This window comes from Stereum hirsutum, assembly GCF_000264905.1.
Source record: "Stereum hirsutum FP-91666 SS1 unplaced genomic scaffold STEHIscaffold_14, whole genome shotgun sequence".
Lineage (NCBI taxonomy): Eukaryota > Fungi > Basidiomycota > Agaricomycetes > Russulales > Stereaceae > Stereum > Stereum hirsutum.
The window spans coordinates 973,504-998,822 of NW_006763144.1; the positions used below are offsets into that span (position 1 = coordinate 973,504).

The 25,319-nt window shown below is 50.7% G+C and overlaps 11 protein-coding genes across 11 annotated transcripts; 5 read left to right on the forward strand and 6 right to left on the reverse strand.

Moving 5' to 3' along the window:
- Positions 1-298: 298 nt before the first annotated feature.
- STEHIDRAFT_64286 (MFS general substrate transporter) lies at positions 299-2,712 on the reverse strand (the record flags this gene model as incomplete). Its single annotated transcript, XM_007307770.1, has 14 exons — positions 299-525; positions 620-651; positions 707-848; positions 939-1,122; positions 1,196-1,232; positions 1,298-1,445; positions 1,534-1,612; positions 1,677-1,741; positions 1,814-1,882; positions 1,948-1,987; positions 2,043-2,150; positions 2,220-2,344; positions 2,434-2,494; positions 2,602-2,712. 14 exons carry the CDS (start codon positions 2,710-2,712, stop codon positions 299-301), a joined length of 1,428 nt encoding a protein of 475 aa, XP_007307832.1.
- Positions 2,713-3,434: 722 nt separating this feature from the next.
- STEHIDRAFT_84257 (NAD-P-binding protein) lies at positions 3,435-4,660 on the reverse strand. Its single transcript, XM_007308040.1, has 3 exons — positions 4,516-4,660; positions 4,260-4,453; positions 3,435-4,198 (listed from the first exon to the last, which is right to left on the reverse strand). The coding sequence occupies exons 1-3, from the start codon at positions 4,600-4,602 to the stop codon at positions 3,577-3,579; spliced, it is 903 nt and encodes a 300-aa protein (XP_007308102.1). The 5' UTR covers positions 4,603-4,660; the 3' UTR covers positions 3,435-3,576.
- A 445-nt stretch (positions 4,661-5,105) lies between these two features.
- On the forward strand, positions 5,106-6,470 carry STEHIDRAFT_102376 (uncharacterized protein; the record flags this gene model as incomplete). Its single annotated transcript, XM_007308041.1, has 3 exons — positions 5,106-5,315; positions 5,408-6,355; positions 6,406-6,470. 2 exons carry the CDS (start codon positions 5,106-5,108, stop codon positions 6,308-6,310), a joined length of 1,113 nt encoding a protein of 370 aa, XP_007308103.1. The 3' UTR covers positions 6,311-6,355; positions 6,406-6,470.
- A 94-nt stretch (positions 6,471-6,564) lies between these two features.
- STEHIDRAFT_102379 (phosphoglycerate mutase-like protein) lies at positions 6,565-8,733 on the reverse strand (the record flags this gene model as incomplete). Its single annotated transcript, XM_007308042.1, has 10 exons — positions 6,565-6,687; positions 6,762-6,925; positions 6,999-7,087; positions 7,171-7,408; positions 7,511-7,799; positions 7,864-7,991; positions 8,049-8,116; positions 8,184-8,319; positions 8,391-8,526; positions 8,595-8,733. The coding sequence occupies 10 exons, from the start codon at positions 8,731-8,733 to the stop codon at positions 6,632-6,634; spliced, it is 1,443 nt and encodes a 480-aa protein (XP_007308104.1). The 3' UTR covers positions 6,565-6,631.
- Positions 8,734-9,470: 737 nt separating this feature from the next.
- STEHIDRAFT_133717 (uncharacterized protein) lies at positions 9,471-10,212 on the reverse strand (the record flags this gene model as incomplete). Its single annotated transcript, XM_007308043.1, has 4 exons — positions 9,471-9,740; positions 9,826-9,995; positions 10,056-10,146; positions 10,210-10,212. The coding sequence occupies 4 exons, from the start codon at positions 10,210-10,212 to the stop codon at positions 9,471-9,473; spliced, it is 534 nt and encodes a 177-aa protein (XP_007308105.1).
- A 227-nt stretch (positions 10,213-10,439) lies between these two features.
- Positions 10,440-12,132, forward strand: STEHIDRAFT_141489 (uncharacterized protein; the record flags this gene model as incomplete). The annotated part of the gene is made up of 4 exons (XM_007308044.1): positions 10,440-10,729; positions 10,798-10,949; positions 11,026-11,350; positions 11,415-12,132. The coding sequence occupies 4 exons, from the start codon at positions 10,440-10,442 to the stop codon at positions 11,773-11,775; spliced, it is 1,128 nt and encodes a 375-aa protein (XP_007308106.1). The 3' UTR covers positions 11,776-12,132.
- A 989-nt stretch (positions 12,133-13,121) lies between these two features.
- STEHIDRAFT_160538 (aromatic compound dioxygenase) lies at positions 13,122-14,550 on the forward strand (the record flags this gene model as incomplete). Its single annotated transcript, XM_007308045.1, has 5 exons — positions 13,122-13,351; positions 13,422-13,656; positions 13,726-13,943; positions 14,006-14,247; positions 14,330-14,550. 5 exons carry the CDS (start codon positions 13,122-13,124, stop codon positions 14,548-14,550), a joined length of 1,146 nt encoding a protein of 381 aa, XP_007308107.1.
- Positions 14,551-15,135: 585 nt separating this feature from the next.
- On the reverse strand, positions 15,136-17,608 carry STEHIDRAFT_102388 (iron hydrogenase). Its single transcript, XM_007308046.1, has 5 exons — positions 17,536-17,608; positions 17,371-17,478; positions 17,146-17,294; positions 16,585-17,091; positions 15,136-16,523 (listed from the first exon to the last, which is right to left on the reverse strand). The coding sequence occupies exons 1-5, from the start codon at positions 17,554-17,556 to the stop codon at positions 15,236-15,238; spliced, it is 2,073 nt and encodes a 690-aa protein (XP_007308108.1). The 5' UTR covers positions 17,557-17,608; the 3' UTR covers positions 15,136-15,235.
- Positions 17,609-17,998: 390 nt separating this feature from the next.
- Positions 17,999-20,082, reverse strand: STEHIDRAFT_64076 (phosphoglycerate mutase-like protein; the record flags this gene model as incomplete). Its single annotated transcript, XM_007307747.1, has 10 exons — positions 17,999-18,054; positions 18,145-18,308; positions 18,370-18,452; positions 18,532-18,769; positions 18,848-19,142; positions 19,207-19,334; positions 19,416-19,483; positions 19,548-19,683; positions 19,747-19,882; positions 19,947-20,082. 10 exons carry the CDS (start codon positions 20,080-20,082, stop codon positions 17,999-18,001), a joined length of 1,440 nt encoding a protein of 479 aa, XP_007307809.1.
- Positions 20,083-20,641: 559 nt separating this feature from the next.
- Positions 20,642-22,857, forward strand: STEHIDRAFT_102395 (PLC-like phosphodiesterase; the record flags this gene model as incomplete). The annotated part of the gene is made up of 10 exons (XM_007308047.1): positions 20,642-21,276; positions 21,355-21,439; positions 21,497-21,525; positions 21,582-21,630; positions 21,691-21,818; positions 21,884-22,095; positions 22,155-22,337; positions 22,405-22,581; positions 22,637-22,733; positions 22,802-22,857. Exons 1-10 carry the CDS (start codon positions 21,117-21,119, stop codon positions 22,855-22,857), a joined length of 1,176 nt encoding a protein of 391 aa, XP_007308109.1. The 5' UTR covers positions 20,642-21,116.
- Positions 22,858-23,791: 934 nt separating this feature from the next.
- On the forward strand, positions 23,792-25,113 carry STEHIDRAFT_133723 (uncharacterized protein; the record flags this gene model as incomplete). The annotated part of the gene is made up of 8 exons (XM_007308048.1): positions 23,792-23,885; positions 23,942-24,006; positions 24,128-24,156; positions 24,222-24,500; positions 24,556-24,599; positions 24,659-24,740; positions 24,793-24,880; positions 24,946-25,113. The coding sequence occupies 8 exons, from the start codon at positions 23,792-23,794 to the stop codon at positions 25,111-25,113; spliced, it is 849 nt and encodes a 282-aa protein (XP_007308110.1).
- Positions 25,114-25,319: the final 206 nt, after the last annotated feature.

The following is a 25,319-nucleotide window of genomic DNA, read 5'->3' on the forward strand; positions in this document are numbered from 1 at the left end:
CGCTGAAGCCTGCCCAACGTAGTAAGATAGGATATGTCACAAACAAGGTATAAGATCAGGAGAGGTTGTATGTCCACAAAGAAAGAGCGACGGATCGAACAGATAACACAGATAACATGGATGATGTACAGATCGAAACACACACCGAGCAGTCTGGATCAATAAGTAACGTACAGACAGCACGCACCATCACCTCATCCCTACATCTCACCAAATCGCCCTACGAGAATCATACACACACCCAATGTCCGAACACCGAGAATACACGCACCCGTTATCCACCTGACCCAAACGCTTCTCACTTTGCCTCCTCACTTCCCGCACTCGTCATCGCAATGCCCACCTCGGCACCATCCTCCGCCTGCGCTCTATGCACTTCTTCATCCTTGACTCGTCTGGCCTGGTGTCCATTAATGAAGAAAATGAGGCCAGATGTGGCGAGAGCGAAGACTCCGTTAAAGATGATCGCTTTGCGCATGTTCAGGGGTGGGTTGGCGGTAGAGGGTGCTCTGAGAGAGTCCTGGGCTGGATAATCGACAGTGAAAGGTGGTGAAGATGTGATTATCAACGTGACTGTACGGTGGGTAAACAGAAAGAGTATTTTTTTGGGAGAACTTACCAAGGACAAAGATGACGCAAAAAAGATTGCCGCTGTGAAAGTCTAGTGAGTAGAACGAACGGTGTGAGAGCCGATGTATAGACGTACAAGAACCACAGGATAGCTGCACTTCCGTCCGCGTTCCTCGTCAGCTCGCATCCCAATTCAAGTGCTACAGGCAGTAACGAGATTGAAGCTGCACCAATGACGATCAGGACGGCAAATATTCCGCCTGTGTCATTTGGCCTCACTATTAGAGGGGAAATAAATAAACAAAAAGCGTTGATAGGATTTGGGGTCAGTGAGAAGAACAGAGGAATTGAGCGCAGGTGGAGCTTACCAGCCCAAATAAGCGACAACCAGGACGCCCCGATGAGAGGACAAAGTATGCGAAGCGTGATGGAGAGATGATGCGTCAGGACTCGGTCAAAGAGAGGCGCGGTGGCGATGGCTGCGACGATTCCTGCAATTAAAAGTGCAGCCCCCATAATCCCTGTAATATCATCTGAATATCCCACGGGAGCCTACGGAATCAGCAATACGAACCAAAAGTGAGTATAGAACTTTGTGTCAGCGATGTCATAGTGTATAGCGTACCATCCACTCCGCACTGAGAACAGAGAACGTATTGATGCTGCACACAAGACAAGGCCAAGTGTTGAGTTTTAACACTCGATTGTAAGCGTGAACCGAACTCACGCAGCAAGGAAAACAGAAAAACAGGTTACCAGGATGACGAAATCAAGTCGTTCGCGTATCGTCATATATGCCTCCTCGGGACAAGGCCGGCCAAGCATCGCGTTAAGAAGGGAAAGGATAGACGGTGAAGGCCGTGAGCCGGCAAAAGCTATATAAGGAGCAAGGCGACAGAACGAAGTCAGAGGTGCCCGAGAAAATTCTCCACGTTTGATGGAAGGATAAATGGACATGCGTACTTGGAGGTACTGGCGGAGCCTCGAAGATCATGAAGACGACGGGAATGACGGCTGTACAGATTATTGCCAGCACTAGGATCTGCGGTACAAAGAAATCATTTGTTCTGGGACCCTTTATGAGATTCACAACGGTAGAAACGAACTGATTGCCTGGTGTCGCCTACTGAAGGAGATAGAAGCTGTCCCAGAGCACCTCCAATGGGGTTCGCTGTCGATCAATAACGAACTCATTAATCTTTCGGAGAATGCATGGGGGTAATCAACGCGAAAGGTGGAGTACCTATCGAAATAATCATGGTAGCCGTAGTCCGTCCCTTCAGGTCGAACCACACCTCAGAGTACTTGGGTGCTGAAAGATAGAGGAAATCACGAGGTCAGAAGCACGACCGCATCAATCACATCTTCTAACAGTACCTAGTACTTGAAACACCGGGGTAGAGATAGCCGATAGAGCCTACGAGAAATATTCGTGAGATATTCTAACCAGCTGTCCACTGATAGAGACACACCTGTCCGATAATTAACAGCGCATAAGCACCGTTCATAGGGAGCGAGTGTGCAGTGCCTGCATAGCGAACCCAAGCCGAGACCAAGAGACCACCACATGCAATATAACACTATATTAAACCAAGAAAGGGTCACGTCGGCGAGAATTTCAACGAGATAGAGATAGATGATAGACGTACACAAACACGAATGCCATACCGCGAACATATCATAGGCGTGAAGACCGTGACGGGGAGATACATACATGCGATGATGTTGCCCAACCAATTAACTTGCGTCAGGGTGAACCCAAACTCATCGACCACTGTCAGCGCAACCCATCAACAGAGAGACGGTTCGGGTTAGCACGATGGGTATGTAGAGTAGAAGAGCCATGGACATTGTTGCACGCACCATTGTTAGATATAGGTCCGAACCATGGCCAACTCATACTCGCGACAGCCTCCAGGATGAACTGAACAACCCGCCGATCGCAAGCCACCGCCAATCCCATGGGACCCAAGACCAAAGCGCGCACAGATTGAACACCACACACCTAACTTCAAGAGCGGAAAGACGTACCATTGCGAACACACCGAACCACCGTCGTCTGTACATTCGATACGGACCTGTTCGTGCCGAGTCCAAATCCAACGTACTTCCATCCTGAACAGAAGGCAGAACCTCTACCATCTCTCCCTCTTTCTTCCCGTCGTATGACGCTGATCGATGTTCACCGCTCGATGATGTTGAAGGTACAGCAGGGCCTGCACCTGAATCAGACTCTGAAACGGCGCCGCCCATCGTGTAAAGATGCGAAAATAGGCTGGTTCGAGGACTCTGCCAGCCGAGTCGTGGGTGGGAGAGATAAAGACACTGGGTGCGAAAGGGGGATATATTATATACAATCAGGTGCTTGGTGTCCTTCAGCGATGCATGCGACAGACGAACTTGGCAAGCGCTTCTCAGCACTCTGCGTTTCTGTGCCTGTGCAAAGGAAGTGAACGACCCTTCCTGAAAATCTTGCTGATAGGATTATCTTGGCTCGGGTAGTCCCGTGGATGGATAGATACCGTGGAGTTGTGCCCCTGCCCGATAGGGTCAGGATATGGCGGGTACGGGTACGTCGATGGGTAAACCCACAGGTTGACTGCGGGTAGGTTTCTCATTACCATGATCATCATATGGGATGCATATCCTGAACAGCATTCTCGTTACTCACCGTGGGGATGAGTACTACTTGTTGTCTTCTCCAAGTTCACTTGGTGGTCTTCAAGTTGCTGTGCCCCATCTCCTTCTCGATCATCTTGGTAGTAGCAATGCTATGTAACATCGCGAATGAGCGAAGTACCCAACCATGAGCCCACGATCATCGGGGTCTTGAAGGCATGTCTTTCTCGGGGGAGCCGTTGAATGACAGGTTAAAAGAGACATGTTGTTTACGACTAGCGATAATAACAGCTTGGGAGATTACGCTCTTGATCAAAACAACAAGAAACCGTCTAAACATACAACCATCCCATTTTTAGCTGTGTAGAAGGACATCACTTCAAGCCATCAACCCTGCACAAACTCGTGCAACCTCTCCTTCTCCACATCTGTCGAACTCCAAACTGGCTCCATCACATTCACGTTCTCCTCGATCGACTTCAGCTTCTTCAACATCCTCGCTCCACAATCCGGGCCCAACGGTACCCTGATCCCGCTACGCTTCTCCATCAGGCCCTTCGCCAAACCCGTGTCACTCACTACTTCGTACATCCTCGCAGCAGCTTTATCGTTGTCTCCGACCTGGCCTTGTTCGACATGCAGCTGATGGTATCTATTTACGGAATTGTATCCCTGAGAGGGTAGCGTGTAAATTCCGAGGGAACGCTCCGATGCAGGCTGAGTCTCTCTCGCTCGAGAGAGGAAGTTGGTTGGGAAAAATCCAGGGGTGATGATGCGGACTTGGATTCCGAATGGTGCGACCTCTGGTGCGAGCGCTTCGGAGAACGCATCGAGGGCTGCTTTCGTGCCGTTGTAGGCACCGAAGACGGGACCGCCTGCGAAACCGGCGATGGAGGAGACGTTGAGGATTTGGCCTGATTTTTGGGCGCGGAAGGAGGGGAGGAGAGCTTGGATGAGCGTGATGGGTCCGAAGACGTTGGTCTGGAATTGGGCTTGTATGTCGGTAGGGCTATGAAAGGTTCGTTAGAGTTGTCTATTGCGGGGACGGCTGGAACCAATAGAAGGCATACCTCAGCTCCTCGATGGGTCCTGACAAGCAGTAACCAGCATTGTTGACCAAGACGTCGATGTGCCCATAAGCACTTAGCACCTTCTTCACAGCCGAGTGGATCTCAGCTGCAGGAGCGTTGAGGTCCAAGGGAAGCGCGTGGGCGTCCTTGATCGACGCGGGAATTTTCGAGATATCTCGCGCGGCAGCGATGACCTGCGTGTAGAATAACACAGTGAGTATCGCGCCATGCACTAACGTCGAGTCGTTAGACTCACCTTGTCGCCTTGAGAAAGGACGTAGCGAGTGAGGGCAAGACCTAAGCCAGAGTTGGAGCCAGTAATGAGCCAGACACGAGGAGACATGACAGTTTATGAGGATCAATAGGATATGCTTGAGCACAGATGTAGAATGAGATGCCTCCTGAGAGCAGTTCATGGGTCGTATTTATTGCATCCAGCCGCCACAAATACGAGTGGATTGAACCCACATCTTGTGGGCCGAAACACAGCCAGGTACAAGTTTATGCCGCTGAACCAGCAGCAAAAGTAAGCTGAAGCATTCGAGAATCCTTCGAACAGAGCATATGATCGTCCAAGCGGTTACAGTGGCTGACAACGTCGAGGATGAATCAGAAGAGGAGGTGGCCCACTTCGGTTCCGTCGATGTGTTTGAAGTTGCGGGCTCTGGGCGTCTATCTTATCTTATCTTATCCGCCACGTGGAGGTACGTCGACGGAATCTCCCCGCCACTTCGTTGGCCGGGCGCACTCCCTTGGCACTCCCTCCATCTCGTCTAATTCATCATTATCACTGCTGGGCCACCTCAAGAATTAACATACCAATACCTTCACTGAGTGCTCATCACGATGAGCGAATACTGGGTCTCCAAGAAACGCTACTTCTGCAAATACTGTGACATCTACATCACAGACGATGCCCCCTCCCGTCAGCAGCACGAGAATGGTCTACGACATCAGGGTAACAAGGAACGGTTCGTCCGAAATATCTACAAGACTGGAGAGAAACGGAAGAAGGATGCAGAGGAAGAGAAAAGGGAGATGGCCAGGATTGAAGCCGTACGTCCCATTCTTTTCATCTGTTCACAATTCCAGTACTGCATCATCACATTTTATTATACTGACTCAGTCTTGGTTTTTGATTGTCACAGGCCGCACAAGCAGCATATACAGAGGACATAGGAGCAGGGCATGCCAAAGCCTCAAAACCCCAATCCCAAACTCCTCCACCAGTCGCCTCATCCAGCAAGAAACCACCACCTCCCAAACCCACTTCCAAATACGAGAACTATACCACCGCGGAATCACTAGGGTACACAGATCCCGATCTCGAGCGCGCCCTTGCCGAAGCCGAACGACGACGAACTCAGGGCGTAGTCGGTGACTGGGAGGTTGTGGCGACAGTTGAGCGACCGAGCGCTGAGTCTGCTGAGGCAAGCGCCGAGGAACGTGGAGATGGAGGCGTTGCCGGTGAAATTAAAACGGAAGAAGGGGTTGTGGGTGCTGAAGCTGAGGGGAGCAGGAAGAGACCAGCTGAAGCGCCGTTAGAAGACGAGGAAGACGGAAGAGGTTGGAAGCTGAGGAAGAAGACCGTTGGGCCTGGTTTAGGCGAGATTTACGATCCTGGCCTCATTCCTATCAAGCTCAAACCAAAGAAGGAAGAAAATGGTGGGGCTGCTTCGTTGGTTCCTCTGAGGATATTAGGTGCTGGCGTGATAGGGGCTGCTGCAGGATCGAATGGGAGTATGCCACAGGCGAGCGCGAAACCGACGTGGGCCCCGACGAAGTGGAAGAAGGCCGGAGAGGAAGAAGAGACACATGAGTCTGCCTCTGTTGCCCAGGCGGTCGGTGCAGATTCAAATAGACCAGATGGCGTGGAGCAAGAGCTGGGGGGGCCGTCTTCCTTACTTGAGGTGAAGCAGGAGGAGTCATCAGTAGGTGTGAAGCTTGAGGGCGATGGGCCACCCGCGGAACTCTCGAGTGGCGGAAGTTTGTTCAAGAAGAGACGGGCGCCTGTTGGCGGCGGAGCTGGTAGTCGTGGAAGGCGGTTCTGAAGCTCTTCTTGTGCTTACTTCTGCTACCGTATATGAACATCCTTGGTATGCTTCTGTTATGAATCTACGATTGCTACTCTGACAAGTTTGACCAGCATGTGCCTGACGAAACGTTCCGTGGCACCCTCCCGATTCACTGCTATTTTGTTTTTGCTTTCACGGTGGGACTGATGCTTTATATGGTGCCTCGTACCAGATATGCCCAATGAGTCTAGGCGAACAGCCTCGTCAAGTCATTCGCAGATCACAGTATTGTCCCACAAGAACGCGTAACAGAAAGAAACAAATGATGTGCAAATTAGCACGAAAAGCTCCCCATATTTAACTGGTGCATGCAGCGTAAAGATCTGAGCTCGTCCCGATGTAACTCTCGATATCTGAGGAGCGACATTTCGTGCATCAGCATATAGCACAGAGAAAATCCAGGGCACAGTGAAGGGAATGAACATACAATCGAGTACAGAGTCTACGGGAATCATGTCGAGAGTACCCAAAGGGGTGGAAGTCTGCATTGGCTCCCCGCCCCATAGGACACGGAGGTACCAGCCATCCGTACTTGCATAGTGGTCGTGTATGGAATTCTTCTTGTATAGTTCGAACACAATCTCAGAGCCCCTATTGATCCACGAACAAAATATCAGCATCAACGGCGATTCGAGATGACGGTGACTTAGGATTGAGCACGTACATCCCCGGCCAGACCATCTTCGAGATCTGGAAGAACCCAAGCAAACAACTCATGGACTCGTCGTGGGCCACATTATGGAAGTACTTCATCTATAGTTGCAGCAGAGTCGGGTAATCATAGCTCATCCGTTAGATCTATTGGCGGAATAGACGGTACCCAACGAAAAACATACCTGTCCACCCGCGATCTTTGCCTCTAGGTGGCCCTTCAGCTCTAAGATCCAGGCCCCATAGTGCAACGCCGAATAAAGCGTTGAGTTCTGTGCGTCCCTGTAGTAGTACGAGTACTCCCAATTCCCGAGCCTGTAGACGGTATCGGCTTCGTCTTGTGTTACGCAGAGGGAGGTGTCGTTCACGGAACAGGGAAGGGTCTTGTCGTGACACTGCTTCGCGCTCATGTTGTCGTAGTAGCTGTAGAGAAGAAAAGGCGGCACAGTAGCGTGAGTTATCAACGACTGATATTGGAAAGGAAGAAATGGTGATGATTAAGAGCAGCTGTGTCAGGAGACGTACTGGTCGAAACTGGTATGCCAATCGGCCGTATCGTTGGTCTCAATCCCGCTCACAGCATCTAACTTCTCATAAAGTCCCGCCGCCGCCGTCAAATGTCCCGTCCAGCTTGTATTATCCGTTTTGTAGTCCGTCATGATCGTAACAGAGTTAGGGCAAGAATAAGCCGGTTCCAGAGAGTCGAAGCTGTCGGACTGGATCAGAACCTGAACAGGGGTTCCAACGGTGTCTGGGAAGAGACCGGCAACGACACCGCCAGCGACTTGAGAGGTGATCACGTTGTTCGTGACACCTGGATTAGGGAGAGAGAATATATTCATGAGCATGATCTGAGGAAAGGGGGAACGGATACGCACGGATGGCGACCGTCTCATAGTCAATGGAGGATGAGAGCCCAAGGAGTGGCGCGTAAACCGAGCGGAGGTCTGCCCCGTGCGTGTGCGAGTCGTCCACACCACCTGCTGACTCTTGAGGAAACTGACATCTACAAAGAGAGGGGCATGTAAGTGAACAAACTCGAACCTACGGAGATCAAATTTACGTGGAGTTCGCAAATCCTGGTCCGATGGACGTGGTGAAGGGGTTAGCGTCGTTGTACGCAGCTTGCCACTGTACGACATGGAAAAACAAGTTAAACCGGTTTCATCACTCCCTACGGAGATTATAACACACGGACCTGAATCACGGATACATCACGAGCTCCCTTGGGAGTCTTGGCCGTCCCATAGTAAACAGGACCTGCCTCATCACAGCTCCAAGGAATATCTTCTGCGAAGAAAGTGTTGCTGGCGTATGGTGTACGTTTATGGTGTCTAAATCACCGATCGAAGGGTATCCTCATGAGCGATCACGTCGGGGACGCGAAGAGAAAGATCGTGCCTACCTGTGAATGACCTCCACATACTCCAGAGTGAACTCGTTGGAAGGAGCCGTATACTCCTTCATGCGAACATGAGGCATGTTGCACCAGTTGTACTCGCCATAAATATCATCAGGGGTCGCAGACGAGTTGTATATGCCTAGTCAGAAAGGACGGATGTGTTAGGAAAGTGAACACGAATGATTAAATAAAGAACCAGAGGCATACCAGGCGCGCCAGTCCCGTTCAATACGAACTCGATACTGTTGATGTTCGTGATGTTGGGTGGGTAGTGCACGAGCCCACCGACAACGGCATGAGCCAAAGAAACGACAAGCGTGTTCGCGAGTTGGTTTTTGGGATACATGGGCGGTTCGTAAGCTCGATGAAAGTTGTCCTATATAGGGAACCGTTCCTGGCGTCTCGGAATGACCACGAGCTCTTGGAGCGAGGGGTTGAGGCAGACCGGGCAAAGTAGCCAGTCATGAGGGTATGTTGTTTATATACGGCTGTGGACCTCGGTGGATGACATCCGTCCGCACCTTGGATAGGACGGCGGAACGCTAGGCATCTTGAGGAACACGAATGTCAAGAGTGAACATATGGTAATGAAATCAGGAAGAATAGTAGATGATACACGGCCTGCAGGCACCCTTCGATAAGGCTCGGAAATACATGGGTTTGAGATTTATATCGTCATATTTACGCGCCATTTGTGCTCTCAAATTGACCGCGTTTGACGTGGTATATGATAGGATCGCGGATTGCTGCATCACACTGGCCCGTCGGTGCGGTGATCCGGCGGTCCAAACGCGTCGCGTGCGATCTTAAACTCCAAGGCGGCGGAAGCTGAACAGAATACAACAGCTCGCTGTGCGGAGGATGTGAGATGCTGAACAAAGCGCAGGGAAATAACCGCTTATCTTTCACGCGTCAAAGATCGATAGTGAGTGAATGGGGGTGATAGCAGGTGCGATGCAAAAGGTGAACCCGACAAATACGCAAGTCGTCAAATAATTACCTCTAAAAACAGATATGATACGTCCTCTCATCCTTCCCACAACATATTCAAAATGTCCGAGAAAAGGTGCACACGACAAGCACCTAACTTGCTCCAGTCCCTGCCCCTGGTCCCGCTGCCGTCTGACCGGCAGCACTAGCACTCGTGCCTGCAGCTCCGGGCCCACCGGCAGGAGGTGGTGTAGGCGGCTCCTCTTCCGCAATCTTCAACTCGGCCTCGATACGTTCGCGCGCACGGACTACTTTTGATTGGACGTAATGTGAGTGGGCTGTGGGGGGTACTGCTTTCTGGCCTGGTGGTGGTTTTGGAGGAGCGGTGGGTGGAGAATTAGCTTTGAAGAGGTGTTCGTAATTCTGTTGCGTGGATGTCAAGTCAGCAAAAGGGATTGAAGCGGCGAAGACCACGACTGGAGGCGCATGAAATCAAAATGAACCATACCCGGAGCACATCCTCCAGCTTCTCCGTACGCTTCGTGTTCAAAATGAGATGAGCCTCGTCGAGCGTCATTCGGTGTTCACGGGTCAATTTATCTGTTAGTGAACCAGTCGTAGCATTCCCCACGCCTGCGATATCCGAGCCACCGGCAGCCTGTGGTCTGTGCTTTGCATCTACAGATTTCATGGCGCTCAACACTGACTGTCCGTGCAAAAGAATCACAGTATACGTACTTTTTGCGGCCTGTCTCCCCGCCTCGTAGAATGCCTTCCCCAGAATCCGCGACCCAGTTATGAGGATTTGAATAAGGACTTTTGGTGAGGACTATCAACAGCCATAGCAGTTCAGATAACGACAACGGAGCAAAGCCTGCAGAAAGACGCGTACCATAGCAGATACAAGGAGCGGACGCGCTGACGAACGAATTCTTGCCGTGCACTCTCGGAACGAAGGCGTGAGAAATTTATCGATTTTTCCTTCCGCGAACCAAGTTTGTGGCGGCAAGTCTCCAGCTTGTACCGTTTCTCTATACACCTCTTGTACAGCTTGGTCTCGTCCTGACTCTCGAACCTAGATCTTATTCTGGTACTATTCGTCTGGTGGACTCGCCACTCACAATGCCACCCTCACCCACCGCCACCATCCCCAAGCGAAAAAATCCTGCCGACCCTTCTGACGCCGACCACGCAGCCAAGAAAGCACGGAAGGAGGCTAAAAAGGATAAAAAAGAGAAGAAGAATAAATCAAGGTCGAAGCACAAATCCAAGGCCGGGGATGTCGACCTCTTATCTTCAGCCGAATCTGAATTTCGCTCCGTCAAAGCCTCGGTGCAGCTCACTATCCCACCGGTCTTTGCGAGTAAACCTCACGAGGGGGCACATGAACTGCTGGACTCTATGATCATGAGGTGTGTATGTTATATGGTACCATGCGCAGAAATGAGATTGTGAACGGTAGTGTGGCATGCCTGCTTAGGTATATCCCAGCTCTGCAGGGCGTAGTACTTGCGCATAAGGCATTGGAGTTCCTGGAGAGTACGGGGAAACTAAAGGCGGACAGTCCGTTTGCGATATGGAATATTGGTTTCGAGGCGATTGTGTGGACTCCGGAGATCGGAATGGAGCTGGGTGCGTACACTCTTCGACTTGCTCATTCAAACGTTGGATTAATAGCCTCCCGCGCCCATGATTTCTCATTTTATAGACGGCAAAGTCAATCTTTGCTCTCCGGACCACATTTCCTTGCTTGTACACCGCACATTCAACGTGTCCATCCCACGACATCATATACCGGCCGACCAGTGGGAGTTTGAGTACGGGCCCGCAGAAAACGATCCTGAATTCGGATCGAACACCGTCGAGGAGCCTCAGGGGGATGTTATTACAGAAGGACATACAGTGGATGAAGAAACGCAGCCGACTGATGGAGCTGAGGGCGAGAGTGCGGAGAAGGGCGGGAGATGGGTGCATAAAGTGACTGGCGATCGACTAGGAGGGAAAAGTGGGATCCTGCGATTTACGGTTGTTGGGTAAGTCTCGTCTGTCGGAGCCTGTGGCATCGGCTTACATTCTGCTCTACCCTTCGGTTTTTAGCATGACGATAGCGAACCAGATGCTTTCTCTTCTGGGCTCGATACAACTAGACCCATTCTCACCGGAACACGTACCACGATCAGACCAGCCACAGCCTACCTCCCACGACATGCGCGCATCTTCACCTCTAGAAAACGTTCTTGATGACATGGAAGGGCCTCTTGAGAGCGATGCGGAAGAAGAAGATCCGTTCGTGGAAGCGAGCAAACTACGTGAAGAGCCTCAAAACGTCGAGCCTGTGGCGAAGGCAGAAAAAGCGCAGAAGAAAGAGGAGAAACGAAAGAAGCGGAAAGTGAAGGACGAGGCGGAAGATGGGTCGGAAAAATTAGAGGGAAAGAAGGCGAAAAAGAAGAAGACATGATTGTGATTGTGGCCCGTTACACCTCCTTCAATGGGCATTTCTTCTTTCCTCGAAGATATCTTTTCTGACTGCGGTTCTGCCCTGAGCAGGCTCTCTTTCCGCCACGGCCTCTGCTTCCGGTCGGAGCGGACATATTCATACGAACTCACAGGTTCTGTAGACCTCGCCAGACTAGAACCAGGCCATGGTTGTTCCAAAACGTCCTTCATTGCTACGACTACGCGACGATACAAAAGCATAGTCAGGGTGTCCTTCATCAGCATGCTCAACCTTGATTCGCGCAGCTTTCTTGGCGTTTGCGAAGTTTATGCGCACAATCCGGTGTTGGGTTTAAAAGGTCCTGGTTTTGCTCTAACTGGACCCCCAATTGCAGAGCCTTTCGCCAGAGTGATATGCATCAACTCAGGGCCTGTAACTCGTCTTTTCTGTTCATTTATTAACATGTATGAATAGTTTCCTCCAGCTGTACTATGGTGACAATCTTCTACGGAACCGTTTCATGCGGGCAGGGTGCAGATGTCGCTGTTCGGCCAATCCGTGACGCTGTTTTACGCAGATCCTGCGTCCGCAGGCATCCGCTCTATCGGACCTGATGTTGTTGGATGATGCTGCCAAGACCTCCCCAATACAGGATGAACTTTGTTACGCCACACCGCTTCGTCCCTTCGGTCGAAGCCGACTTTTTGGAGTGTAACAGCTGGTGACAACGATGCTTGAACACAATATCTCATATTTCTGGTGGCCCCGATTTTTGTCGCAACATGCAGTTCACTAGCTGCCTGACTTACCAGGATCTTGAACTGTACTTCATCGGAACTTCTGATATCGTTTAGCAGCAGCTTCGCTGCAAGCGGCTCTGCATATGCACGCTGCCTACTCGTGATACGCAGAAGATTGACTACGGCTTCTTTCACGGCGGCCCTCCTCGTCCTCGGTCTGGTCCTTCGCATCCTGAATCCTGATACACAGGTGCAGGTGGATCCATCTACCCTCCTGTGTTTCCGGTCTTGTGGTTCATCCATGCCGTCATGACGTTGATCCCTCAAAAAGCTATTACTGCGGCACAGTGCTATAGCTTTTGTCGCCTCGCCGATCTCTGTTCATGCACCATTTTCCCCGATTTAATCTTTCAGCCAATCGCGTTGGATGGATTGACAACGCCATCGAATGTCGAGGGTCTCTGGACACAACGCAGCTCGACTATTTAGCCTCTTAAAGCAGGTGAACCCTTCGTTTTCCATCCATCCATCCCTCCCTCTCATCCGCTCCGCACTCTCTCCTTGGACATAACCTTTCCATTCACCCCACATTTTCTAAACCTCTTGATATCACATCGACGATACAACATGGTTCATCTTCTCGCCACCCTGGTGATCGCCGCAACATCCATCACCGCCGTCTCTGCCCATGCAGGGCCCGCACCCGTCCACTGGAGACGCGACAATCACGTCGCTCGGGATCTTCTTGAGGAGAACTGTGGCGCTCAGCTTGCCGTGAGGCGCGCCAAGCGTAATGCTCATTCCTACGACCGTGCTATCGCGAAGAGGGCGCCTGCTAAGAGGAATCTTGCCATCAGGTTCGTACATCACTTTCCCTTATTTTCGATCCGTAACGTCCTGACCTCTCACTCGGATGCATCTACAAAGACAAACCTCCACCAACGATTCTACCTGCATCCTCACTCCTGAGGTCACCGAGGGTCCGTACCATATCCTTGGCGAAATCGTCCGCCAGAACATCACCGAGAACCAGGCTGGTGTTCCCCTCGAGGTTTCCGTCGACTTTGTCGATATCGAGACGTGCGAGCCTGTCCAGGTCTGGGTTGACGCCTGGCACGCAAATGCCACTGGTTACTACGCCGGTTACATCGCCGAGACCGGCGTAAGTTCTTCATTGCTTCATCTACCACATTTTCCCGAAGCTCAACCACCCTTTTTTCTCGACGTTCAGGCGGCTCTGTCAGGAGGCTCTGGTACGGGTGGTGCCGCTCCCTCAGGCAGTGGTGCTCCTGGCGGCAGCTCCGGTGTTGCTTCGTCAACCTCCACTGCGTCGACCACAGTTTACACTTACGGTCCTTACGACGGTGCCGATGCGGAGAGTGCTGCTAGCATGCTCAACACCGATATGGACGACAACAGCACTTTCCTTCGCGGTGTTTGGCAATCTGAGTGCGTCTTCATCATCGTTCTCGTTCGACCATGTAACTCATATACTCGGCACCAATTTTCAGCGAGGACGGTCACTTAACCATGTACTCCGTCGTCCCCGGCTGGTATTCTGGCCGCGCTACTCACTTCCACATCAAGGCCTACCCAGACGGCTACATCGCCACCAATGGAACCTTCGTCGCTAACAGCTCAGCCGTACACACCGGTCAGTTCTTCTTCGACGAGGACACGCTTGAACAGGTTGCTGTGGTCGATTCCTACGCCTCCAACTCCATTGACTGGTCTGACCACGTCACTAATGATGGTACGTGTCTTTCTCCTCGATTTCGAATCCCTTTTCATTTAAGGATGTTCTAATGATTATATCTCGTGTTGTTCGTCAACAGCCGACCAATGGTACCCCTACCAGGACTCCTACTATAACGCAATCATGGACATCACCTGGGTTGGCTCCGACATCACTGATGGTCTCATCGGCTCCATCGCCGTCGGTCTCAACATGTCCTATGCCTCCATCGAGCTCAGCACACAATATGCCGCCTTCGACGTCGACAGTTACGAGGCTTCGAGTATGCTTCCTTATGCTTCCGCTAGCGCTTCAGCATAGGTTTCTGTTGTAGGAATGCGTGGAGGTTTGGCTATGGTCTCCGGTCTTGTAGCTTTATTTTGTGGATGATATATGGGCTTCCTTTGTCTGCTATGGCTTGCCACGACACCTTCCGGCGCCTCAGTCGTTATCCTAATCTGTGGAGACGTTCCGTTTCGTTTGCTTGCATAGACATTAGTTCCCATTTCAACTCCCCTGCAACTTTTATAGTATAGGATTCGTTAAATTTCGAGCTAGTGAAATCAAGTGCCAATTTTTGGGCACTATCATCTTTCTCTCCGAGCGTGATCTGATTGGAATGTCAGGATAGTGTGGTGCCCAGCTGTCAATGTGCTCGGGTACATATGCAATGTTCTGTTCGATTCGCGGCATGTGGCGTCTATGTGGCGCAAGAAGGAAGGAAGGTAGATCCCGCTCCGTCGGATATAAGACCGGTGCAGAACAACCAAAGTACCCGATCGTTTTCACACTGAATACAGCACTGAGGCTTGCTGGAAGGAGCCTGGCAACGAGTAGAGTCCCAAGACGGGACAGACCGAGTAGCGTTCGTAAGTTTCGCGACGCAGTCAACGTGAAGGTGAGAAAAAAAATTACGAAGGCTGCGATAATCCTAAAGATACAAACGTACATAACCAAATACTTAGTACACCAGAGGGAAACACCTCATAATAATCGAGGGGACATTCTACCACTTCACTGCAAGCCCCACTACTTCACTCTCGACAGCTCTATACTCGGTTCTGAACAGTTGCCTCCGCCTTGCCTCCGATTCCTCATCCATCTTATGGCCCCATCGAGCAGGATGATTTGCACCGTTTTCAGGATCGTTCGGCCGACATAAATCCTTCAATATGGTCCCCGCCAACTCGTCCGCCCGCCTGACTTTCGCCCGCTCGACATTGACGAGCACTGCACCATCACGAGGCGTCAACTTTGGGGACTCTGGTGGCGTAGGCAGATCTCCTGCTCCGATCCTTACCCGCGGTGGTTCACCGCCCCAGTACGTCCTCTCAACGACCTTGACCCACTTCCTGTCGCCCCACTTCGAGCTCGCCACACCTATGTTGCCGCTGCTACCCCCAGAGACCCCAGTCTCGTTCCAATCCCTAGCAAAGCCCTCTTCGTCCTTCATATCTTGATCTCCAGCCATTCCTGTGACGGATGATGGGTTGGTCGATGATGGTGTCAAGAACGCCTCTGAGGGTCGCAGCTGCCCTCCACCATTCACGCAACCTCCCGGACAAGCCATGACCTCCACGTAATCGTATGCTCTGTCTGCTGCCACCACCCCATCGCCTTCACGACTAAGACCCGCACCCGCACCCGCAGCTCCAGCCCTCTTCTTTACTCTCGCCCTCACTCCCGCCCCTGATGCAGCCTTCCTCGCACCCAGTCTACCAGCAGCTCCTTTCCCACTTTGTACACCCGCAGACTTTGCCACTTTGCGTACCACGTTTTGAAGGTTCCGGAAACCATAACAGCGGGCGGCTTTGAAGATGATTTCGGAAGTGCGGGTGTCCGTGAGAATATACTCCTCGTAGTCGGAGGTACGAATCGTTTTGGCTTCAAGGTGGAGAAGTGAAGATGGTGTGGGGCCGACGGATTCAGAGGGAACTGGTGATATGGATGCAGAGGCCGAGGAGATCTGTGGATGTGTCGAGGATGATTTTGATGATGGGTAGGTTGATGCGATATCTAGAAGAATAGTGTGGAGGTAGGAGCCCGACGAAGATCCTGGATGTTGTAGAAGGCGAGGCAAAAGAGGTTCCGAGGGGGATGGCGATGACGAGCTCGAGGGTACAGGCATCGAGAGGTCAAATCCTTTCTCCTGCATGAGTAGCTGTAGCTCTCCAGTGGTGAGAACACAGTCGACATCACGGGTCTGGTAGATATCGTTATAAAAGTCTTGCCGTGATGCTTCCAATTTCTTGTCATAGCATGGCATCACGGTGACATGATAGATCTCGTCCGGCCTGAAGTTTGACACAATAACTTGTTAGTGAGTGAGAGGACAAAGAATACAGCTATACGTACTTTTTGCCCCATTGCGGAGCCAACCACTCTTTGACTATGGTGCCCATGACCTGTTGTGGTGATTTCGTCCTAGAGATGAACGGCAACATTTCCGCATGGGTCTTCTCAGCATAACATACCCACCCCGGACATGCACTCGCGAGCATAGGTATCTGTCCGCCTTCTCCAGTCCCACTTGCATCTGCAGCCTGCTTCCGATCGTGAAACTCACGGACATGCTCCATTAGAGACAGATGCCTCGCAAAAGTGGTGTCGAAGACGTGCGCGAAACCCAATGTGGAGACACAGAAGTGCTCTATCCGGATGAGAGTCTCGTAGAGCGAGACTTCTGTTGCTTGTGCAGATGAAATGGATGCTGCTAGCGATGCGACGGACTGGGGCGAGATAGACACAACGGGGAGTTTGTGGGAGGGGCTGGATGACGGGGCGTTCGATGAGAGGAAATTGAGAACTTCGGTGTGGGATTGGAGAGTAATAAGGACAGATTCTGCTGATGTTATACATCCACTGAATACAGGATAAGCTTTCAAAACGAGTGCATACCATATCATAAAAACTCACCTGCATGCGAGACAATCGTTCAGGCTAATCTCAGCCGTCTCGAGCTTCTTACCACTCCCACTGCCTGAGGTTGATGCCATCTCGACATCTGGCACTTGTGACTTCGATACTTCATAGTATCCACCATCAGAATCTACACGGATCTCTGTCTATGGTAGGTCGCATTTCCCCAGATGCTCATGTGAGCCAAATGGATATATGACTATACGGAAGTACAGAACGTACCGCAGCTGCTCCCGGTTGTGGAGCTTCAGTTATGGGTGTGTTTTTCTGCTCTACTGGCTTGATACAAGCCTGAGATGGAGTGATGTAGTCATTGAGGTCCGTTAAAGTCTACCCAGTGTTAGATTAGTTGCAAGTGTGGCGACTCTGTGGCGAACGTGAACATACGAGAGCTCCCGAGAAGGCCATGATGAAGGAAAAAATGAGATCCAAGTACAATAAGACAGAGAGGAGGAAGCTTCGAAGGCTGCCGAAGGAAAAGTATGGGTGATGAGTGTCGGTGAGCAAAGTGAGCAATTCAAGCGGAACGATTGGTGAGCAGAATTCGGAAGGCCGTAACCCTGGTATCGGGTTAGGTGTGGCGCAGCGAACATAGTAAGCCACATGTGGCCTCTGCGTTCCATCCACCACGAACTTCGATCACATTCGTTAGGAAGGCAAATGTTATGGATTGAAGCCAATTCATTTTATATCTCTATAACAATAATAAGACAAGAAACCCTTTGAGAAAACCCCACCAACAGACTTTACATGCATCATCATCACTACTTACACCCTTTCCGAGTCGAAGGAAACACATAAGAAGACCATGTCACGAATTACCCTCCCATAGTCATAAAGTTCTCAATGTTCAATTATTACAAGCATTATAAAGCTCTGATCCCGTCCCAATCCAGCTTTCAATATCTGTAAATGGTAGAATCCTCGCATCAGGATCACGCGATGAACCTAGAGCAGGGCCCCTCGGGACAATTTGACAGTGAGGAAGTAACGTACAATCAAACACATCCTGCACTGGGATCATATCCAAAGTCCCCAGAGGTGTTGATGTCTCCATGGGCTGTCCACCCCACAGGACGCGGAGGTACCACCCGTCAGTGCTACTGCTATGGGCCGCTGAGGACCTCTTGTTGTAGAGTTCAAACACAACTTCCGAGCCCCTTTGAGTTATAAAAAGAGATATTAGAGTTAATTGAAGAAAAGAGTGAGAAAGGTACGTACATTCCAGGCCAGACCATCTTTGATATCTGAAAGAACCCAAGGAGAGGCCCAATAGACCCGTCATGTCCCACGTTATGGAAGTACTTCATCTGCAGCAGACAAATCACATACAGACTCGTTATCGACTCTGTATATGACTGAAGTCAAGTAGGAAGAACATACCTGCCCACCGGCAATCTTAGCCTCCAGATGAGCCTTCAATTCCAAGATCCAAGCACCATAATGTAATGCCGAATAAAGTGTTGAGTTCTGTGCGTCTCTGTAATAGAACGACCACTCCCAGTTACCCAACCTGTATACGGTGTCGGCTTCGTCTTGGGTGACACAGAGGGAAGTGTCGTTCACGGAACAGGGCAGAGACTTGGAATGGCATTGTTTTGCGCTCATATTGTCGTAGTAGCTATTATGCAACGCATCATGAAGAGTGGTAAGCCCCGAGGATCGCAAGCAAGCTGGAGAACGTGGTTCAAAGACGTACTGGTCGAAGCTGGTATGCCATCCCGCCGTGTCATTACTCACAATCCCACTCACAGCATCCAACTTCTTATATAGTCCCGCCGCCGCCGTCAAATGACCCGTCCAACTCGCGATCGTTGACTCGTAGTTCGACATGATAGAGACGGCGTTGGGGCACGAGTAAGCCGGTTCGAGAGCATCATAATTGTCCGACTCGATAAGAGCTTGAACAGGTGTTCCAGAAGATGCGACGGAAGGGAAGAGGCCAGAGACGAGAGCTCCAGCGACTTGGGACGTGATTACGTTGTTGGTAACACCTGGATAGTGAGAAAAGTATAGTGTTCAAGGCAATGTCAAACCGTAGAGAATAATAGCACGTACGAATACCAACGGTAGTATAGTCAATAGAGGAAGAGAGACCAAGACGAGATGCGTAGACTGAACGAAGGTCTGCGCCGTGCGTGTGCGAGTCGACCAAACCTTCTGTGGTTATTTGAGGGAATTGGCATCTATGAAGGGAAACGTGGGTTGAGCTTCGCAAGTATACAGGCGATATAAATATGCTGCAAGAATGTGGCGAAATATCTTACGTCGAATTAACAAACCCAGGTCCGACGGTTGTGGTGAAAGGGTTCTGGGTGTTGTACGAAGCTTGCCACTAAACGTCGTGAGACATGGTAAAAATTGGGCTGTCGTGCTCTCAGTAATCATATCAAACAGACCTGGACCTCCGAGACATCATGAGCCGTATGGGGAGTCGAAGCTTTCCCGTAATAGACGGGACCCTCTCCGTCACAACTCCAAGGAATAGTCTCCTCGAAGAACGTGTTACTAGCGTAAGGAGTTCGTTTATGATGTCTGGACTCAGAGTTCAATGGTGAGCACCCGCACGCAACTCAAGAAAAAGAAAGAAAGGCTGACCTATGAATGACTTCCACATACTGCAGAGTGAACTCTTTGGAAGGAGTTTTGTACTCCTTCGAGCGAACATGAGGCATGTTGCACCAATTATACTCGCCGTAAACATCGTCTGGTGTCGTGGAGGAGTTAAATATACCTGATGGCCATATAGTAGTGTGTCAACATCCAGTAAGACCTCGATGAACCGAAGGGGAGCATACCGGGGGCTCCAGTCCCGTTTAGCGCGACCTCGAAATCGTTGATATTTGTCGCATTAGGAGGGTAATGTACACGTCCAAAAGCAAGATGAGCCACAGATACAAATAGCGCGTTGACGAGTAAGGCTTTGGAAGACATGATATCTTGAGCTCGAAAGTGACCTAATGGAATGTCCCTGGCGTCTCGAAATGACCAGAACTCGGGTCGGTGAACTGAGGTGGAGGCCGACGACGAAGCGCTAGTCATGATGGTGTAGCGTTTTTATAAGTCGGATCGTGGAAGACATCCGTCCATGTGCTTGACAGTGATGGGCAGTCGCTGAGGAACGTGTGTTGTCCAGTACTCGGTCGGTGGTTATGAGACGAGGAAATCTAAATCCGTAAACAGACAACTTGAAAGGACTTCTTTATCGCTTAAAATACTTACTGACGTATGCCTCAGGTGAGTGTGCGCCTCCGCCAGCGATGAATGCGGTAGAAGCCAGCTCGAGTTCACCGGGTGATGATGGTGGAGAAAGGATGAGTGCTTGTGGCATGACTGTACTGACGCCACACGGGCAGCTCCGACGAGGCCCGACACGGGCAGCTCGCCACGTTCGTTTCCGTCGACGCGGTGCCTGAAGCCGATCTGTCTGCGGTAACCCGGTTCAAATGCTCGCCTTGTTCAGAACTATCATCGACTCCTCCGTGCCTCGACTTGCTCTTGCAATTGCTTTCTGCTCACCGAGTCTCATATTACTCAAGAACGTGCTGCGCCGTGCCCCAGCACGTCCAAATTCTGACCTAATGTCCAAGATGCACGATCAAATCCTCGACTCGATATTTTTAGGAAGGAACACTGCCGCATCAGGCGCACTCAGTCAGGGCAACATTTCACAGCATGATAGTGGTCCACCATGGCCCTGCAGTCTTTGATATTCTGTATCTTCAGTTCTATGAATACTCGCAAACGTGCTCCTTCTTTCAATATGGGGTTTGCGTATATATGTTAGGTCCTCTGTTCTCTGTATACTTCGGCAACGCAGGACGCAATACTGCCTCCTTCGACTTCTGCCATTGGTTATCCCCGGGCGAACAAACGCGTCGATTTGCCTTGAAACGCATCAAAAAAGTCGCGTTTGATCTCCCACGACTTCTACCTAACGCACTTCACACAGTACACGACCACTTACGATGTTTTCCTCCTCTACCATCACGGTCCTCTGCGTCGCCATTTCGGCTTTCTCTTCTCTCAGCGTTTCCGCCGCGCCGTCTGCCAGACGTAGCAACTCTCAAGCCGCTCTAGCCCAGAGTGCCCTTAGAGATATTTTGAACCGTGGAGCTCCTATTCTTGGTATGTACCGGCTGTTTTCTTTTATCTTTTATTCTTGAGATCTCGAATAGACGGGCACTCATCAAACTCACATGATAGGCTATGATGATGGGTGCTCTCGTAGCTCTAGAACCTGTGACTGGATGGCCAAGGTCGCAGACAACACGAAACTTGTCCATATGAAGTCCGTCATAGCTTTAACACTATATTTGCAAGTTTGTTAATAATACGAACTTGACAGCTTACCTGGAACACATGACTCGGCGACCTGTATGCTCATTTTTCCCGAGCAAATATGTGGCCCTAACTGAGTCGTTCATCTGTAGGGAACTATACACAGGCCACCCAAGACTCACTCGTCCGCTACACGGGCACGTAAGTATTCATTTTGGTCACGCTTCTTCTTCAACGCATGGCACTGACTTGAGCATGTAGTATCCCAGCTGCAGAATACTTCCAATGTCAGGGCCATTCATTCTTTCAGATGCTCAATGGAGGCATTCGTGTTTTCGACCTTCGTTTCGCGCTCAACCCAGGCAACGACACCATCGGTTTCTACCATTGTAAGTGGACCACCTATTTCAGTCATCCTAATCATCTAAATAAGTCGTCTAATGTCAACCTAAAGCCCAAGCCTTGTTGAGCCCGACGACCTCCATCGAGGACGTTTTCTTCGGTTTCTACTCCTGGCTTGACAAACACCCCACGGAAGCCGTCCTTATCTCTTTGCAGTACGAATCCGGCACGGGAACCGAAAACACCGAGGCTCTGCAGGTGCACATGTATAACCTCCTCAACTCTGATTTGGCAAAGAAGTATTGGGTCCAGGCGAATGGCACCGTATGTCCTCTCCTTCAGTCTTACTATACGAAGGACTGATGATAGAAAAATCCGGATAGTTGAACACCCTTGGCGAAGCTCGTGGCAAGCTCACACTCCTTCAACGCTTCGACTGGTCCCTCCTCCCCGACACTTTGACGGATCGCTTTGGTCTCCATCTGGATCCTGAGGATTGGACCGATAACAGCCCCAACATCTCACTCACGTACAATGAAGACACCGGTGCTACAGCGTACATAGAGGTAAGCAGCTTTTCTATTCCTTCCTCTTCGCCGCATCTTCTCGTATGAACAACGTGCGGTGTATTAGGATTACTACGAGATAGGCCTCCCCATTGGCGCCGGTGCCGCCGAGAACATCCAGTGGAAGTATAACGCCACGACCGTCCATATCGCTGAAGCTGCCTCGAGCTTGCATCCCGACTCTCTGTATATCAGTTTTGCGAGCTCAGAACATACTAGCGATTTGCCTCCTGAGACGCCCAGAGTACGTGGCTCTATATCTGTTTTGATCTTCCTGCCTACCGTTTTGGCTTTCGTAGATCATGGCGCTTGGGAACGGGTCGGATATTCCCGGAGTGAATCAGAAGTTGCTTCCGTGGCTGCAGGAGAGGAAGGGGCAGCGTTTTGGGATCGTCAGTAAGTATATGCCCATTCAACTTTCTCACTCGTGCTCGATGCTAATACAGCCTTTGTATGACCATCAGTGCTAGACTTTTTCGACAGCATCCCGGGAGTGGTCGAGGCAGTCATTGGACTGTAGTTCTATGTGCGGACCGTCCGTCTGATCTTTGTAGTGCTCCATTCTTGAATACCCTCGTCAAGATGGTGAATTAGATGCCTTACGAACAGTGAAAAATCATTGCCTTGTTGGTCGTCACTTTGTCGCCCTTGCTGCTATGGATCCGAGTAGCTTCCGATATCTCCTGACCGATATCATTTGAGCCACTGTTGGGTGCGATTCGGGTTCTGACCTTGCCCTGTTTGAAGGTTCACTATCATCCTCGTAAGTAAAACACTTCACACAGTTCTTTCGCTCTTTTCTCATATCGTTGCTCGTATCAGCCACCATCCATCGGTTATCCGTTAGATTCGGTTCGAAGCATCCGAGCAGAGACACAAAACGGTGGCTATACTGAACCAGATGGCCTGATATCGACGGTGGACGGCCTGGTGGTACTGGTGGGTGAACAGGTATCACTGTCTACGCACCGGAATGTAGGACAGTGGACGAGGGGTATTCGGATACGGGTGGGTCAACAACCACTGAAAAGTGGGTGACCCCCTTTCCGCAGTGGCCGCGTGGGCGTCTGCACAGACCTTAAACGCCCTGTACGCCTAATCGGTGGCTCTGGCTGGTCGAAGGATGAGTCCTGAGCTGTTCAAACAGTGTTTTCCTGGAGGCAGGAGCAGTCTGAAACGGATGTACACTTCTGTGCATTATATCCTCTCTGATTCAGCTTCAAATACGACCTGGGGGACAGGTCACATAGCTCAGTTTTTCGTGCTCCTCCACCTTCTCAAGTTCCTGCGAGGCTGCTCCAGCGATGGCGCCCCTCCTTCTGTTGTCTCTCGGTGCTCTAGTCGCGGCAATACCATCCCCTCCCACTCCCGTCAACACTCTCGCAGGCGAACTGAACGTAGCAGCTTCCGTTGGATCACGGTCCTCACCATGTTTTCTTGCCCTGGACTTTGAGATGCCTCAAGATGTCCCGGACAGTCTCGATGGTTGGTGGTGCGACGCAGCAGACGAGTACGCCTTTGGAGGCTTCAGTTACGAGGTTACCGCATGTGAGCAGTCGTGCCCATCCAACCTTTCTTTGACTTATGCTACCTGTCCCATGCAGGCCAGACCTTGGATCGACTGAGGGCAAACTTCAGCGACATCCGCAACACCTTCAACTCTCGTTACGTCCGGCTCTACGGATTTTGTGATAATGACGGCTTCTAGGGCTTGTGAAGTCTGCCCCGCCAAAGATTCCGTTGCTGACAAGCTCCTTTGCAGCGACGATATTGTCACAGCTGCCTGAGAGAACACTCTCGGCGTCCACGCCTTGATCTGGTCCATGGACTCCGTACATTTTCAATAATACCATAGGCTCATCCGCGTTGTGTCTGTTTGCGTAGGTTCGGATTTGACGGGACAGATGAATTGATCAGTCGGTGCGACACCCTCTTCACGACCTTGCACACTATACCTAAGGCCAAATACGTTACTCGCGTCGTGCAATTTGGTTCTGAGCCTCTGTACGACGATGCTTTGAGCCCTGACAACCTCACGGCCCAGATCTTGGCGGCGAAGGCCAACCTCTCTGACCTCAGCATACCGGTCACGGTGTCCGAATTGGCATATGGATACCAGGAGAGGGGTGGCACTCAGAATGTGCTGGATGTCATAGACTCGATGTGAGTCCTTCTCTGTATTATTCATTCCTGTATGTCTGACTTCTTGCACGCAAAGAAACATACATATGCTTCCGCTTTTCAATTCAAATGCATCGACGGGTATGTTCTGAACGAATATCTAGAATCGGGCGTCATCGCTAATATACTAACATATTCAGCGAACGAGTCGTGGCCTATAGTCTACGGTGACCTGGAATGGTTTATCGAGCATGGCAATGGCAAGAAGATGTATTTGACGAGGTTAGTCATTGCATATAATACATTTATGGACGGAATCTAATCTATCTCTGAGCATTCAGAATGGATGGCTTTCTGAGATTGCCCTGACAAGCCAGCAGCCCAGCAGTCCAAACGCCGTCGCCGACATACCCAACGAGCAGGCATATATACCTCCCAACGTATATCTCTACGTTTAGGTTGAATTGACGTTATTCTCATCATACAGGCATACTACCAACTCTTAGACGATAAATGCAAATACCTGAAGACCGTGTCGGGGAGTGGGGTGGGGTGGTTTGCACATATCTACGACGATAACATGGAACCTGATTATGGTATCTACAACTCGTCCGGAGCCTTGAAGTTTCCATTCAGTCCCCGGACACACTGCTAGATGTTTATTGTCGCATGTTGATTTTTGGCTTTACCACACATTCTCTCGCGTTCGCTTCGTCGGTTCTCATTCAGCCCCCGCACGTCCATTATATTTATGCATTGTACCTCAACATTCCTTCCCTTACCTTATCGCATGTGATTGCTCCTCTCTTGAATATCTACTAACGGTCCACAAATTTTAGCGCGCGTTCTCCGAAGAGTCAC

Excerpts from the sequence above, each read along its gene's own strand:
- STEHIDRAFT_84257 (XM_007308040.1), bottom strand. The coding sequence starts at position 4,602 with ATGTCTCCTCGTGTCTGGCTCATTACTGGCTCCAACTCTGGCTTAGGT. Across the intron at positions 4,454-4,515 it reads TCCTTTCTCAAGGCGACAAG|GTCATCGCTGCCGCGCGAGA; the intron begins GTGAGTCTAACG and ends TTCTACACGCAG. Across the intron at positions 4,199-4,259 it reads GGACCCATCGAGGAGCTGAG|CCCTACCGACATACAAGCCC; the intron begins GTATGCCTTCTA and ends AACCTTTCATAG.
- STEHIDRAFT_102388 (XM_007308046.1), bottom strand. The coding sequence starts at position 17,556 with ATGGCCTTCTCGGGAGCTCTC. Across the intron at positions 17,479-17,535 it reads TGGCCTTCTCGGGAGCTCTC|ACTTTAACGGACCTCAATGA; the intron begins GTATGTTCACGT and ends AACACTGGGTAG. Across the intron at positions 17,092-17,145 it reads AACGATTGTCTCGCATGCAG|TGGATGTATAACATCAGCAG; the intron begins GTGAGTTTTTAT and ends TCCTGTATTCAG.